Below are 13,409 nucleotides of genomic sequence, written 5' to 3' on the forward strand. Positions count from 1 at the left end.
GTTGGGGATCGTCTCCAAGGAGACAGAAGGCATCAGTGGTAGGTTTGGTGACCGCTGGCACAACTCACCTAGTGTCCCATGGTGGGGCCGTGGAGACCACTAGGCACACGTTGCCATGCAACATAGTACATGGCCCTGGGTGTAGACCCACAATTAGGGGTTGCCATGCATCAGACAAAAACCTCTGATGGCCCGGCAAGCTGCTGCGAGCTCTTGTTATCCCGTAAGGCGTGCCCACTCTGTTCATGGCACTGTGCATGACAGTGCCATGCACAGTCAGGACGTAATGCCCATGCAGGCATCGTGCACTTAAGTGCACAATGTTTGACCGCTGTGCACGTGCCTATGCCCAATGTAGTATTGTGAGCAGTATTTTCACTCCTCAAATACACTATGTACTTAAAAGCACATAGAGTAGTGGATGCTATTTAAGCTCAAGTGGCCAGGAGTTTGGGCTTCTGGCTCACACGCTACGTGCATGGAAAAACATTTAAGTGCAATGCACTTAATTGCCTGGGCAAGGAAAGGCTCACTCTCCCCTTTTTTGCAGTAGAGATTTTCATAAAAACAAAAGCGAGCAAACTGAGAATACTTATTGAGAGTGTCAGGAAATCTTCCTTCTAGTGATTCCGGTGTAAAAAGTAATTCGATCACACAGATGACGCCTACTGTTAATACCTAAAATTAGCGCAACAAGTTGGAAGGGCAGAAGGATCCGTCCCCTACCCCGCTGAGGTTGTGCTGGGCTTGGATCGGTATTTTGTGGGCCCCAATAGTGGTCCAGTGTGGTCGTATGATATCCGTGTGTACATCCATGACAGTGAATAGTGGATAAAAGCAGGAAATGTAAAAAGAAACGAACACGTAGATTTACGTAATTTGACACTGGGCCTACATTCACGAGAGTTTGGGGAATGGAGAATCCACTATAATAAGGTTGTTTTATAGTCTCTTATGGCCTTTCATTCTCACTATACAATAGATTTTAAAAGTCTTCTTTCAGGTCCAGACCCCATCACTAGAGCCCTTGTCTTGATATTGAAGAAGCCTTTCTGGAGAAGCCTTGTAAAAAGTCCCCCAAATCATAAGTTCCTATCCCTTTTATCTCCTACATTCATTTTGCTTTATGTCACTTTACCCCTCCTTTATGTCCCCTCCCTTCTTTTTCTCCTGACTCTCTGACACCTTGACTTCCATTTCTTCTCTTTGTCCCCCCACTCTCTTTTCCTTTGTCATCTAGTGTTGGCCATTTGATGGGCTGGACCTTGAGAATCATTTTGGGCCTTATGATATTTTATCCCGTTATAGTAGTGGAATAAGATTAAGGTGAGGGGTTTGGGTTCAACTCTCAAGGCATAAACATAGGAGTTGGGACGACTACAGTTCAATATGGATAATATTGCTATGTCTATGGACAAGGATAATCTGGTATGGCAGCATAGGGCAAAACAAAACTGGCTGAAGTATGGGATAAAAATACACGTTTTTATCTTATGCGTGCAAATCAACAAGGAAGAGGAATTTGATTACTAGAGTGGAAACTGATGATGGAAGGGTTTTACGTAATGCCAAGGATATTAGTACTGCTTTTGCAAATTACTTCCAGAGCCTTTTACAACATATGGTTTAGATTGTGTAGAGGCTAGCCTTGCTGTAACCTGTGGTGGGACATTGTGTGATTGAAGAAATAAGTAAGGAGCTGACAATGGAGTTTCAGGATGATGATGTCAGGACTGCATTATTCCAAATGGCCCATTTGAAATTCCCCTGGCTTGATGGTTTTTTCTACAAGTTTTTATTAGTTTCAATGGGCTGTTGTTGGGGGAGATATTCAGGTGCTGTTTTGCAATGCTTGAATTCGGGCATGTCTCTAACTTCAGTAAATGAAACTTACATAGCACCTATACCTAAAGTGAAAAGTCCTCCCCAAAAGTCGACAGATTTCAATCCCATCAGCTTGTGTAATGTGTTCTATAAAATTATTGCTAAAAGTCCTAGCAAATTGCCTAAAAAAGGTATTACCTCTGATTGTTTTATGTACACAGTGCTTTTATCCCGAGTTGACTTATTATAGACAACATTCTAGCAGATTATAAGACTCTTCATACATTGCATACAAGTTTAGATGGAGGGGTTGGTTATATGTCAATGAAGTTAGATATATGTAAAGCATACGATAGACTTGACTGAGATTTTCTAAAAGCTACGATGGTGAAAATGAGATTCCATATGCACTAGATTAAGTTATGGGTTGTGTTACATTAATTTCATACTCAATTCTATTTATTGGAGAGATTCGGCATCATTTTTTTCCTACAAGAGAGCTTAGACAAGGGATCCTTTATGTCATTATCTTTTCATTATTTGTGCAGAGGTGCTGAACTGTTTTTAAATCATGTGGAAAGGAAATGTGTCGTAACTGGAGTTCCAATAGCAGGAGGTTGTATCTGGAACTTTTTTTCCCCTAGCAATAAATAAGAAGCTTCGTAAGTTTATATGCAAACGGTACAGAAATGAAATTCAAAACTTTATTTTGTGTGTAAATACTGCCTTGAAGTTTCCAGCTTTTAATAGTTATGATGATGAGTACTTGTGAAATCATCACATGTTTAAAAAATTTAAACTGATAAAAATAAATAAATTTTATTATTTATATTTTTAGCACTCCTCACGAAGTGAGTCCTATATATAAAATATTCAATTAATGAATAAAATGTACAGATTCGAACTCAAAACCCCTATTCTAGCACCATGTATATCGTCATATGTCCCAAAAGCTTAATCTGATAGAAGAAAGAAGATTTTATTATTTATATTTTTAACACAATTCCTAAATCCTATAAGTTTTAACACAATAAGCATTCAGCTGGATATACGACACCATAATTAATCAATTGTTCCAAAATATAGAACTGCACACTACCACAATTATCATTCACTTGCATATAAGACACCATAATCAGCAGACCACAAGATGAGTGCTCTCCTATTCTGACTTCGCCAGAGCCTTCGGTAGGACAGCCAAGATAGTGATGGGTTCTCCTATTCACTTGCAGTCATTTCACTCAGAAAGCCAGGTCAAGGGGATGATGGTCTGATAGAATCACAATTGTTGATCCAACCAAGGGTCTCTTGATGTTTTTCCGTCTCCCGCATGTCCTGCAAAACTTTGTGAAACACCAGAAACAAAGTTATTCAACAATGAGGCTCCCCAGGCTAGCCAACCGGTTTGAGCTTGTTGCTTGTCCATTTCAAGCATGTTCCTCCTTTGCTCCCCTGCTCTGATATCCAGCAACCTCTTCGCCATGAACTCAAGTACAGCTTCTACTCCTTTATTCACAATCTCCACAGGGGGGATTATGAGCGGATTCTGGTCCAAGTTGAGTTTTCTTAAATTCTTGAGCTCGCTAAAAGAGTCAGGAAGAACTCGGATTTGGTTGTTACTTAAGTCGAGCTCCCTAAGGTTCATTAGATCGCCGATTGTTTCAGGAAGCTCTGTCAAATCACTGAAATTACCGCTGAGGTTCAGGACCTCAAGATTTGTCAATCTCCCAATAGCATGTGGCAGGCCACGCAATTCATTGAAATGAACATCTAGATATCTCAGAGACCTCATTTCACAAATCGATGCTGGAAGAAAACGGATTTTATTCAGTTGGATGGAGAGCCTTTCAATATTGGCTACTCCGTACCCTATATTTGTTGGCAGACACATCAAATTGTTAAAGCTTGCATCTAACTCCACCAGCGAGCTGAAAGGAAGTAGGAACCAATCATGAACAAATGACTCAGTGAAGATTGCCAAGAAAGAAAATAAAAATGCAAAATCCACCCGGACAATAAAGAATGAAGGGCAATATCAAGTATTTAACCTGCAGCGGGAAATTGTTTCAGGAAGGCTATTTATCTTGTTTCCTGAGATATTGAGGACCTTCAGGTTAAGCAAAAGTCCAATAGAATCTGGCAGGGACACTAAAAGATTGGAAGAAACATCAAGCTCCTCCAGTTTCTGTAGCCGTGCTATTGAATCTGGAAGGACCTGTTTCCCCTCAGGAATAAAGCAGATATCAAGAACAACACAAAGAGAGTCTAAAAGCCAGTTAATCTTTTTGAACAAGGAACAAGAGGAAGTTTCTTTACCACTCGGCATCCCTAATGTCTGTTCCCATAAGTCCTGCTCGAGAGTTATGGTCTAGTTTATCTAAAACAAGAAATGAAGACTACATGTATCCTATAACTCGGGTTCATATAGTGGCAACTATAAATGCAGTTGAATAATCACCTCGACTTGCAATTGGAGCATGGCAAATGGCCAACATTCTCTTTTAAGTTTTAAGTTCTGTACAACAGAGACCAAGTTTAAAGCCCACAAACTTTTGCAATCAGAACAAGATCGATAATACATGTTAGTTGAATATTGCATATATCGGGATGTTGTTCACTTTTACTTGTTGAATGAGTCATTTTCTTTCTTCTCATTTGCTTACGATCCTCAGAATCGAGTGGAAGTAGAAGAAATATAATAGAAATAGCATGGATTTACTGTTTCAAAATTACGCACTTTTTTTTTTTTTTTGGTGACCATTAATTAATAGTTTAATTTCCGTTCTTTGCCAATTTTTTTCTTGCAACCAAAGAGAGCGACTGAGGGAGGGGTGTTTAAAACACAGAGAGAATGGTACTGACCTCTAGCAGATTATGGGACAGATTGAGCACGATCAGCCCATGAAGCTTCCCAAACGCCTCAGGAAGAAACCTCAGCTGACGCCCACAAAGCTCAACCCTCTCTACAACCCCACTGTCTGCCTCCTTCAATATCCCAATAACCTCCTCACTGATCAGTTCCTGCTCCTCTAATTCCGCCACAACCGACCCATAAACCTTAACCAACCTGTCCTCTACTCCTCTCAACTGTCTCTCATATTCCTCATGCATGTCCTCCAACCTCACCGCCGCCTTACATATATGCATATCTGCCTCTGCCACTTCTCCGAGATCGTTTTCATTCTGTACCCTGTCAACAACACCTTTAACCGTAGCGTGTGTTTCATTTTCTTGCAGGTTCTTTTGGAGTTTGGATTGTTTCTGCTTGCAGATGTCGGGAATGGCTTGTGCAAGTGCGGTTAGAACCTTAGGGTGGTTGAGATAGGGCATCTGGGTCAGCAGGGGTTCTTGAAGTTGTGGTGGACTATGGGATGTGGGGTTGAGTAGGAATAGGACATGGGAGAGAATTGGGAAGTCTGTGGGGTTTGGATCCATTGAAATGAGAAAGCAATGGAACGGGGAGCTTATACGGCCAAAGAGATGGAGATGAGAACCAGAATGAGGAGCGTGCGAGGGAAATATAGTTAATAGAGAAACTAGAAGGTTCTTAAGAAAACTGTGGGCTGACATAAACAATGCTCTGTTTGATAGTTAGCCATAATGTGGTTGTGTCAATATGGCGTGGCAACATTGAGACAGAGATGCTGTTTGCCTCACTTTCATTGGCCAGGTTGTTTCGAGAATTTGAAGCCAACTCGTAGGACTGTAAGAGATCTTTTTCTTACAGTTGGAACTTAGTCGTGAAGCGTAGGTAAAGATAGGATTAGATTTAAGTGCAGATTACTTGGGGCGTCAGTGCTTTGTAGACCATTCTGAGCTGTCCTCGAATCGCTTTGCTTCCAAATTAGAATACATGTTATTTTATTTATTCTAATTTGTTTGAACAAATTACACCCCGTTTATCACACGATACTGTAATCTGCACTCCGCAGACGTGCCATTCGCTCATTTTAAAGCTCATCTGCAAGTTTGCATTTGTTATCAACTTATCACCCAATCTTCCATTCAGGCATTATTAGAAATACTGGAGCCAGCTTTCATATAACCTCATGTGCGAGAAGTGAACTCATTTCATTTCTGAGCAGCAGTAAGACAGAAAAATTGAGTCAGAGGCGGCCATGAAATTCCCTCTAGTACAGCCCCTTCTCCCAAACAAGATGGAGAAGAAATCAGGAGATACTGTTATCCATCTAATAAATAAATAAAATCTTTCAACCGTGATCAAGAGATAGCTATCAAAATTTCATCTGCTTTAGTAAATTTCCCTCTTTTCCCAGTGAGGTTTTAAACATACTCTACAACTGAACAAATCTCTGCCATTTTCCGGTTTAGAGGCATAACAAGTGAAGCGATATGCTTTAAGCACTCAGTGAGCAGCCTTTTGTCTTTCATCAACATCTTCGTGCTCAACCTAACAAACAGAAACACAGTTGAAAGATTTAGGATCCTGATGGTATATAGCTACAAACAGAAATACGGAGCATTCAACAACTAATTATTTGTATTTAACGTGTCCCAGTTTCTGAGAAACAAGTAGCATATATTTGCGAGAGAGAGAGAGAGAGAGAGAGAGAGAGAGAGTTATTTTCATATGTGCATTGTCTAAAAAAGGTGTGAAAAAATTCGATGGTTCAGATAATTATGAAGAGAAAGTGCATTAGTATACTATAATCTATTCTCCAAGTTACAAAAGAGGACCACATCCACTTTTGATCAGGTAGAGCATCAACTAAAGTAAGAAATAGAAAAGGAACCTGAGTGAATGGTGGACTGCTGGGTCAGGACCCAACTATGTACTCTTGGATGTTCAGAGCAACAAAATACTTAAGACAGTCTAAATCAGATGGGTTCGTAACAGATATTAAACTCCAATGTTGCAGTGTTTTACAAAATTAATTCTCAAATTCACACAGACACATGCTCCTTTTGATGATGAAAGACCTGTTTGCCCATTGTTTGGAAGATAAAAATCCTCCATAAAATTACAGCAAAGAAATCATGATGTAGCGGACCCCAACTATGGGAGAACCTGTTTACCAGAGCAACATCATGTATGCTAACATTCTTGTAAAAATCAGTTGCATATGACTATAAGTGCCTGCACAATCACCATAGTATTAAGTGATGGTGCATGCTATCAGTTTACAGTGAAATTTAGCCATCCAAACCAACCAAATCAAAAAATTTACATTATATTAGCATTAGCTAAACAACAAGTCTATACTGACAGAGAATTATTTGTATCGTACAAACAGTTTGAAATTTGAATGAAAGATACGGCATATATAAGTGAAAATGTAGCACAATGTAAAAACACTAAATTTCATTGGCCATTACCTCAACAAGCACCCTTGCTCTCTTCTTCAATTTTGCACCAGGTTCATCTTTCTCAAACTTTCTTAAGCTTGAGGCTGCTTCCTTTCTCACTCTCTTGCCCGCAACTGGTTCAACCTCTTCATCATCTCCATCCGTTTCAACTGCATCATTAAACTTCTTTTTCTTACTCCATTTGAGATAGACAGACAAACAGACACCAAATAATTCTCTCACGCACTTCCATTACTCCTGAGAATTATCTGACACATGCATTTAAGAGGAGCATGCATACCCTCATGACCAAGCCTTTACCCTTGAGCTAACCCCTAGGAGTTTCTCTCATTATTATATGCACCAGTAAACACAAGCCCCAGAACTTATGCTTTAATTGTAACGCTAAAAAAGGACAGCCTACTTAGCACAAGTAATTACTCCATCTAGTCTAATTTAAATGCTTGATTTGAAATGACTTGATTATTAATATCAATAGCAACAATATAGCAATCTTCCTAATATGTCTTTTCCAACTCAAATGTATTGCATTCCTTTTTAGGACAACCAATAACATATGTTTACCTTATAAAAGTGGATAGTAGGGAACATATGAACTACATGTACATGCAAAGACAAGAACAATGTAAACTTAATAAGTGATATTTAAGGAGAATCTAGTTCATACAAGACATCTTTTTTTTTTTTGGTTAGTATCTAGTGACAGCTTTACCATTATCATAATCCACACGAGACTGGGAAATTGCAAGACCATCAAAATCTTCTATATCCTCTCCCTCTTCAAGTTCATCATAACCCTCAACATATTCTATCTCTGGTTCCTGCCATTCCAAGAAAAAATAAAAGGGCACTTAATTATCTAGGAGTAACATCTTCAGTGACCACAATAGCAATCATTAATATTCAAAATGACAGTTATAAGAAGCTCAACAAAAAAGGATTTTACAAATATACCATCTCATCTTCATCTTCGCTAGCAGCCTGCCCCTCTTCTATGTCGAGAACTTTGTTGTATTCCTTAACAGGATAATTGTATATGTCACCATAAACTCCTTGCTGAAGGCGTTCTAATAGTTCTTTTTCAATGCTCTGTAGAAAAACTAGAGTCTAAATGAGAGCTGTAAAGACAATAAATAGTCAATGTACACCAGTAGCAAGAGCTCATATATAACCTTATCCAATGCTGCTGCCCTTTCGGCCTTTTCCTCTCTTCTAGCCTCTCTTTTCTTTTCCTTCCTTGGTGTTGTCATAATTTTCTCCCTGTTTAGAAACAGAAACAATTTTCAATATTACAAAGCCTGTTAGTAAGGAATGGCTATTTGACCAATAAATATTACAACTAGACCCCTTTCAGTATCAGAACACCTAGTCCAAGGGTTGCCAATTCTTAGCACAAGAATTCTAAAGCATTCACTTTTTATTCCTTTGCCCAGTCTTTTTTTTTTTAATTATTATTATTATTATTTTTATGTCAGGGAACCTCTCCAAGGCAGGGGCCCTTCGGACCCACCCCCGCAAAGTAAACCTTGGTCCTGTGCACCGCACCCTCGGAAATTTCCTTACATGGAACTGGTTAAATCACTGGCTTTTCACCAGTGTTTTTCTTATTGTAAACAATATATATCAGTGATAAACTTTCTCACTCATAAAATCCAACCCACGCTTCAATGTCACTTGTCTTAAAACCATTCTTGCCTTACCTCCTAACTACAGGCACAAGCTTATATATATATATTCCAATCCTGATTTGTCTATGAAACTAATTGATTAGAAGAAAGAAGTTGGCTTTGATTAGATTAGCAAAGATTTAGATATTAGGTCAATAAGTTATTTTCATCATATCAGTATAACTCCAAAAATTTCTTAGAACTGAACAAGCAGGCTACAAAAGACAACTTTATACCTTACAAAACGTTATTGTAACATGAGTAATCATTTCTTGCAGCAAAATGAAAAAAAATCACAATCACGAGAAGAAACAAACCTTGTTTTCAAAGCAAGCTTCCTCATGCGTATCCGCATTTGAGTCATCTTGGTCAACCGTTGCTTTGTTTTGTGTACAAGGAACTTAGGCCAATACATCTGTCAAGTTGAAAAGGTAGGGGAAATTAACCTACATCAAAATCACATTAAATAACAGAAGACTCAAGTGTTTGTCTATTATCTAATTCCCAATACCATATGTTTGTCTATTATCTCAAGTGCCTTCTCATAATTTCTGGGCAATTTCACTCTCTCCCACAATTTGTTTGGCATGTGAGCTCTTTCTATAGTTTTCATATAAAGATAGAAGACTCCTGCAGCAGACCAAGCCAGCCATATGAAAAAAAAAAAAAAAACTCGTTATCATTTGCTAATATACAAACACGTTAATTGACGTACAACATCAAGTTAATCACAGCCACATATGAACAAGAAAGGTAAACAGCCTAATATCTTCTTGTCGAACCCAAGATTTCAAACTTCATATAATTATATATCTACATATGGATTTTAATGATAACAAATGAATTCAAGAATAAAAGAGTCTCAAACTCAAGTTGTTTACACAATGGAGCCAAGCACATCGACAAACCAAGCATAAACAAGAAAGGGAACAAGCTCACAAATAAAGCTCTTAGAGTAATTTTGTAAATCTTTTGAAATATTCGAAATTGGATTAAGGTTCAAAAATAATCTTTTCTCATAAAGCATCAAATTACATTTTCCAAATGTGCATGATATATTTGAAAGTTAAAAGTTTAAAATTTGAGTTTTTGGGAAATGATTGATTGTCATCTTTCACATGTACATTAAATGATTAAAAGTTTGAATTTTGAAAATTTGAAAGATGATTGATTGTCATCTCTTACATGTGCATGATAAGTTTGAAATGTTGGTTAATTGGCAAGGTGCTGCAGGATGTGGAGGCAATAAAGCTGAGTGGAGGATGATTCCTTCGTATTTGTTTTGGTGTTTATGGCTAGATAAAAATGGGAGGTGCTTCCAAGATTGTAAACGCACAATGGGGGAATTTAGGGTTTTTTCCTTTAGCACTTTAAATTTTTGGTTGAACAATCATCTAGTGAGGAATATGAATATTTGTAATGCTTTATTTTAATTATGTTTTCCTTTAGTTTGTATTTGGGTGTATTCTCTTATATAATTCCTATGTACTTGGGCAATGTCTATTTACTTGGAATAAAATTTCTTATTACCTATCAGACAAAAAACAAAAAGTCATACAAAAGGTAGATTTTGTTTGAAAATTTTGAAAAGTAAATAATGTTCATTTTGTCATATGCGAAAAGTAAAAAATTAAGTTTGAAAATTTTGAAAAATGAATAATTTTGTCTTTGACAATTACAAATAGGACAAACTTTTATTTGAAAATTTTGAAAAGTGAGCAGTGCTCATATTTGACATGTGAATCTTTTTACATTTGAAATTGAAGTCTTATATGTTTATAAATAACTCACTTGAGATCTTCAAAATCGTCACACTACACATCAACTATAAGTTTTACAACATTCATTCAAAATTTTCAATTTCTCTTCTCTAAGTATTGAGTTTTAACTTTTGTTTATTTTGAGAGAGATATAGTTTACGCTGTATTATTTTCATTTCACTTATTGAGAAGTATTCTCTGATAACTTACCTACTATCAGTTCTTGTATCAATAAAAGGGTATGTATAACCATTGTGCATGTAGAAGGTGTTAAAAGGGTATGTATAACCCTTGTGCATATAGAAGGTGTTCAACAAAATGAATAGTTGAATCACCATGTGCTAGGTGATTGTAAGTGTAGAGGGTTCTACACGGATTCTTTGAAACGGTACTGCTTAAATGTGTAATAGGTTTCTATTTCCACTTGAAGGAAGTTGAACAGTAAATTTGAAAATTCTCAAGGGATAACTTAAGGAGAGGACGTAGATAGTGGGACTAAACCTCGTTAAAATACTAAATTTGCTTCTCTTTTACCCTTACTCTTTATATTTATTATTACTTATATTTTATTTATATTTTATATTGTGTATGTGGTTGATATTATTAATTCTTAAATACAACCCAATACACCCCCTTTCTTGTGTTAGTCATTTGGGCAACACCACTAAAATGAACTAATATACCATATTGTAGCATATTTTTCCGACATCCTCAGCTTACATAAGGAAGCTACAAGGCTGAACCCTACCAACACAAACAAATGTATTCTACCCAACTGGGTCGATGTTTCTGCTTTTCCAAGTCCCATGAAAAATATGACTCAATATGTCAGTTGCTTTCTCTGCCTGGTTATCCTCATAGGCCATATATAAATATATATATATATATTTTTTTTCTGATAAGTATTCTCATAGACCATACAGAGCAACATTCCAATGATTAAAATGCATATCTGTGAAGCTCACAAGAAAAATGGCAAAAAAAGACTGGCAGGTCCAATCCACAGAAAAAGCAGAAGGGTAAGAAGAAAAGAGTGAAAATTACCATCATGGTCGCGAATGGTGGCATAGCGACTATTGGCGAGTGGGCAGGAGCTCCGGTTACAAATCCCGGTCACGTTATAGGGGTTTCTACAGAAATTCCCAGTGGTAATTCTACAAGATCACAAGCCGAACAAGATTGAAAACTCACGGCGATATTAACAGCCACAAGAAACAAAAGTGAAGGAAAAACATTGGCATATCATTACAAAAGATGATATAATATTTGAGCATAAGAAAGACTTACTTGGCCATGTAACTGCAGTGGTTGTGCCTGATTACCTGCCATATCACCTCGTCGTGCTGCATCTTTAACCAGACTATTCAATTTTACTTTACAGCCAATTGGTGTTCTTCGGATGGAAAGGTCAGAGTTTTCGGGTTTTAGGATAGAAGAGGAGAAGTGGGTGATAGGGTTTATGTTTCAGGGATGAAAGACTTGGGAGTTGGGGCTTCAAAGAGCCACGAAATAGGGCTAGATCACTGTTCCTCAGTTGAAGTGGGTCCCGCCGCCCAAGAGCAGCTTGTATTTCTTGGATTTCAAATTGGTCGTTATTTACACGCGGCGCAGCTGTGAGTGTGGGGCAACGGCCTCCACTGGTCACGACGGCAGTACAGGCAGAGGGACAAACAGAGGTTTAGAGAGAGAGAGAGAGAGAGAGAGAGAGAGAAGTTTGGGAGAGAGAAATACGGACCGAGAAGTGGACGAAGACTAACGGGCGCTGGGGTACGACGTGCTTACAGCAGGAACGTGTTCTGGCTGGACGGAGTGCGAGGCGTGAAGGGTGGCGACTGCAGGGTAGAGACCGAGTGGCTGGAAACGGTGGTCATGGAGCGGAGGACAGCGGTGGCTTGTTGCCGCTACGGGTTGCGGCTTCGTGCACAAAGAAGAGAGAAAAACGGAAGAGTCCAGCTACAGAGAAGCCACTGTAGCGGGGCACACTTTGCACTCACTACGTGGCGGTCTGTTTTATACATATATATATATATTACTTCCTAAGCAGAACGTTCGTTTTGATTCATTTGAAAATCCATTTCTGATTTTATCTCTATTCGAAATCATTGCGCGAAGTCCCTCCTCCCTTGACAGCAACCGGCATGCAGTTTCTTTACCCAGAGGCTCCCGGCGACGTCGAGTATCTCGTCAGCGCCACCGTGGGGCACTGCTCCGTCAGCCCAGTTCCGACGCATAACCCGGTAAACCAATTTCAGAGTGGCTAAACGCGATCCGAAACTCACATAAACCCACATCGTCTCGAACCAGGTCGGAAAGCTACTGCAAGTTTCGGCGACTTGATTGAACGCATGAGGAAAGCGAAAACTGCCCCCAACAGTTTTGTTTCGGCCACGGTTTGCTGAGTTTCGGGAGGGGCCTTCGTCGATGGCTCCGGGGGGTTGGGGGTTTCAATGGCTCAGTGGGGGATTGGGGGGCCGGTGGGTTTCACTGTTTCAGACCATACGGTTTCACCGAACGGCGTTCGCTTTCGGGAGGGAAACTGACCAGTGGGTTTCGAAGTCAAAGCGTATCTAGTTTCGGGAGGGACCTCCGTCGATGGCTCCGAGCGGTTGGGGGCTTCGATGGCTCAGTGGGGGGTTGGGGGCTTCGGGGGCTACGATGGCTCTTGGAGGAAAATGAAGGGACACGGATTCAGGAGAAATGGAGGGATGCGGATTGAGGGACACGGATTCAATCTAACCGATTCGATTCAACTATATTAATGAGTCGATTTACACGTCATGGCTTCTATGGCTGCAGCAGAATAGTGGTTGCTGACTAGATTAATTCAAAA

The 13,409-nt window shown here is 39.1% G+C and overlaps 2 protein-coding genes across 2 annotated transcripts; both read right to left on the reverse strand.

The window, feature by feature from the left end:
• Positions 1–2,784: 2,784 nt before the first annotated feature.
• LOC122309038 (plant intracellular Ras-group-related LRR protein 3-like) lies at positions 2,785–5,602 on the reverse strand. Its single transcript, XM_043122387.1, has 3 exons — positions 4,687–5,602; positions 3,873–4,039; positions 2,785–3,752 (listed from the first exon to the last, which is right to left on the reverse strand). Exons 1-3 carry the CDS (start codon positions 5,392–5,394, stop codon positions 3,104–3,106), a joined length of 1,524 nt encoding a protein of 507 aa, XP_042978321.1. The 5' UTR covers positions 5,395–5,602; the 3' UTR covers positions 2,785–3,103.
• Positions 5,603–5,876: 274 nt separating this feature from the next.
• Positions 5,877–12,583, reverse strand: LOC122309040 (protein MAK16 homolog). The gene is made up of 10 exons (XM_043122389.1): positions 12,315–12,583; positions 11,867–12,216; positions 11,624–11,733; positions 9,331–9,449; positions 9,137–9,234; positions 8,325–8,412; positions 8,107–8,241; positions 7,865–7,973; positions 7,162–7,301; positions 5,877–6,235 (listed from the first exon to the last, which is right to left on the reverse strand). Exons 2-10 carry the CDS (start codon positions 11,926–11,928, stop codon positions 6,191–6,193), a joined length of 906 nt encoding a protein of 301 aa, XP_042978323.1. The 5' UTR covers positions 11,929–12,216; positions 12,315–12,583; the 3' UTR covers positions 5,877–6,190.
• Between the last annotated feature and the right edge of the window lie 826 nt (positions 12,584–13,409).

Source organism: Carya illinoinensis, chromosome 5 (assembly GCF_018687715.1).
Source record: "Carya illinoinensis cultivar Pawnee chromosome 5, C.illinoinensisPawnee_v1, whole genome shotgun sequence".
Classification (NCBI taxonomy): domain Eukaryota; kingdom Viridiplantae; phylum Streptophyta; class Magnoliopsida; order Fagales; family Juglandaceae; genus Carya; species Carya illinoinensis.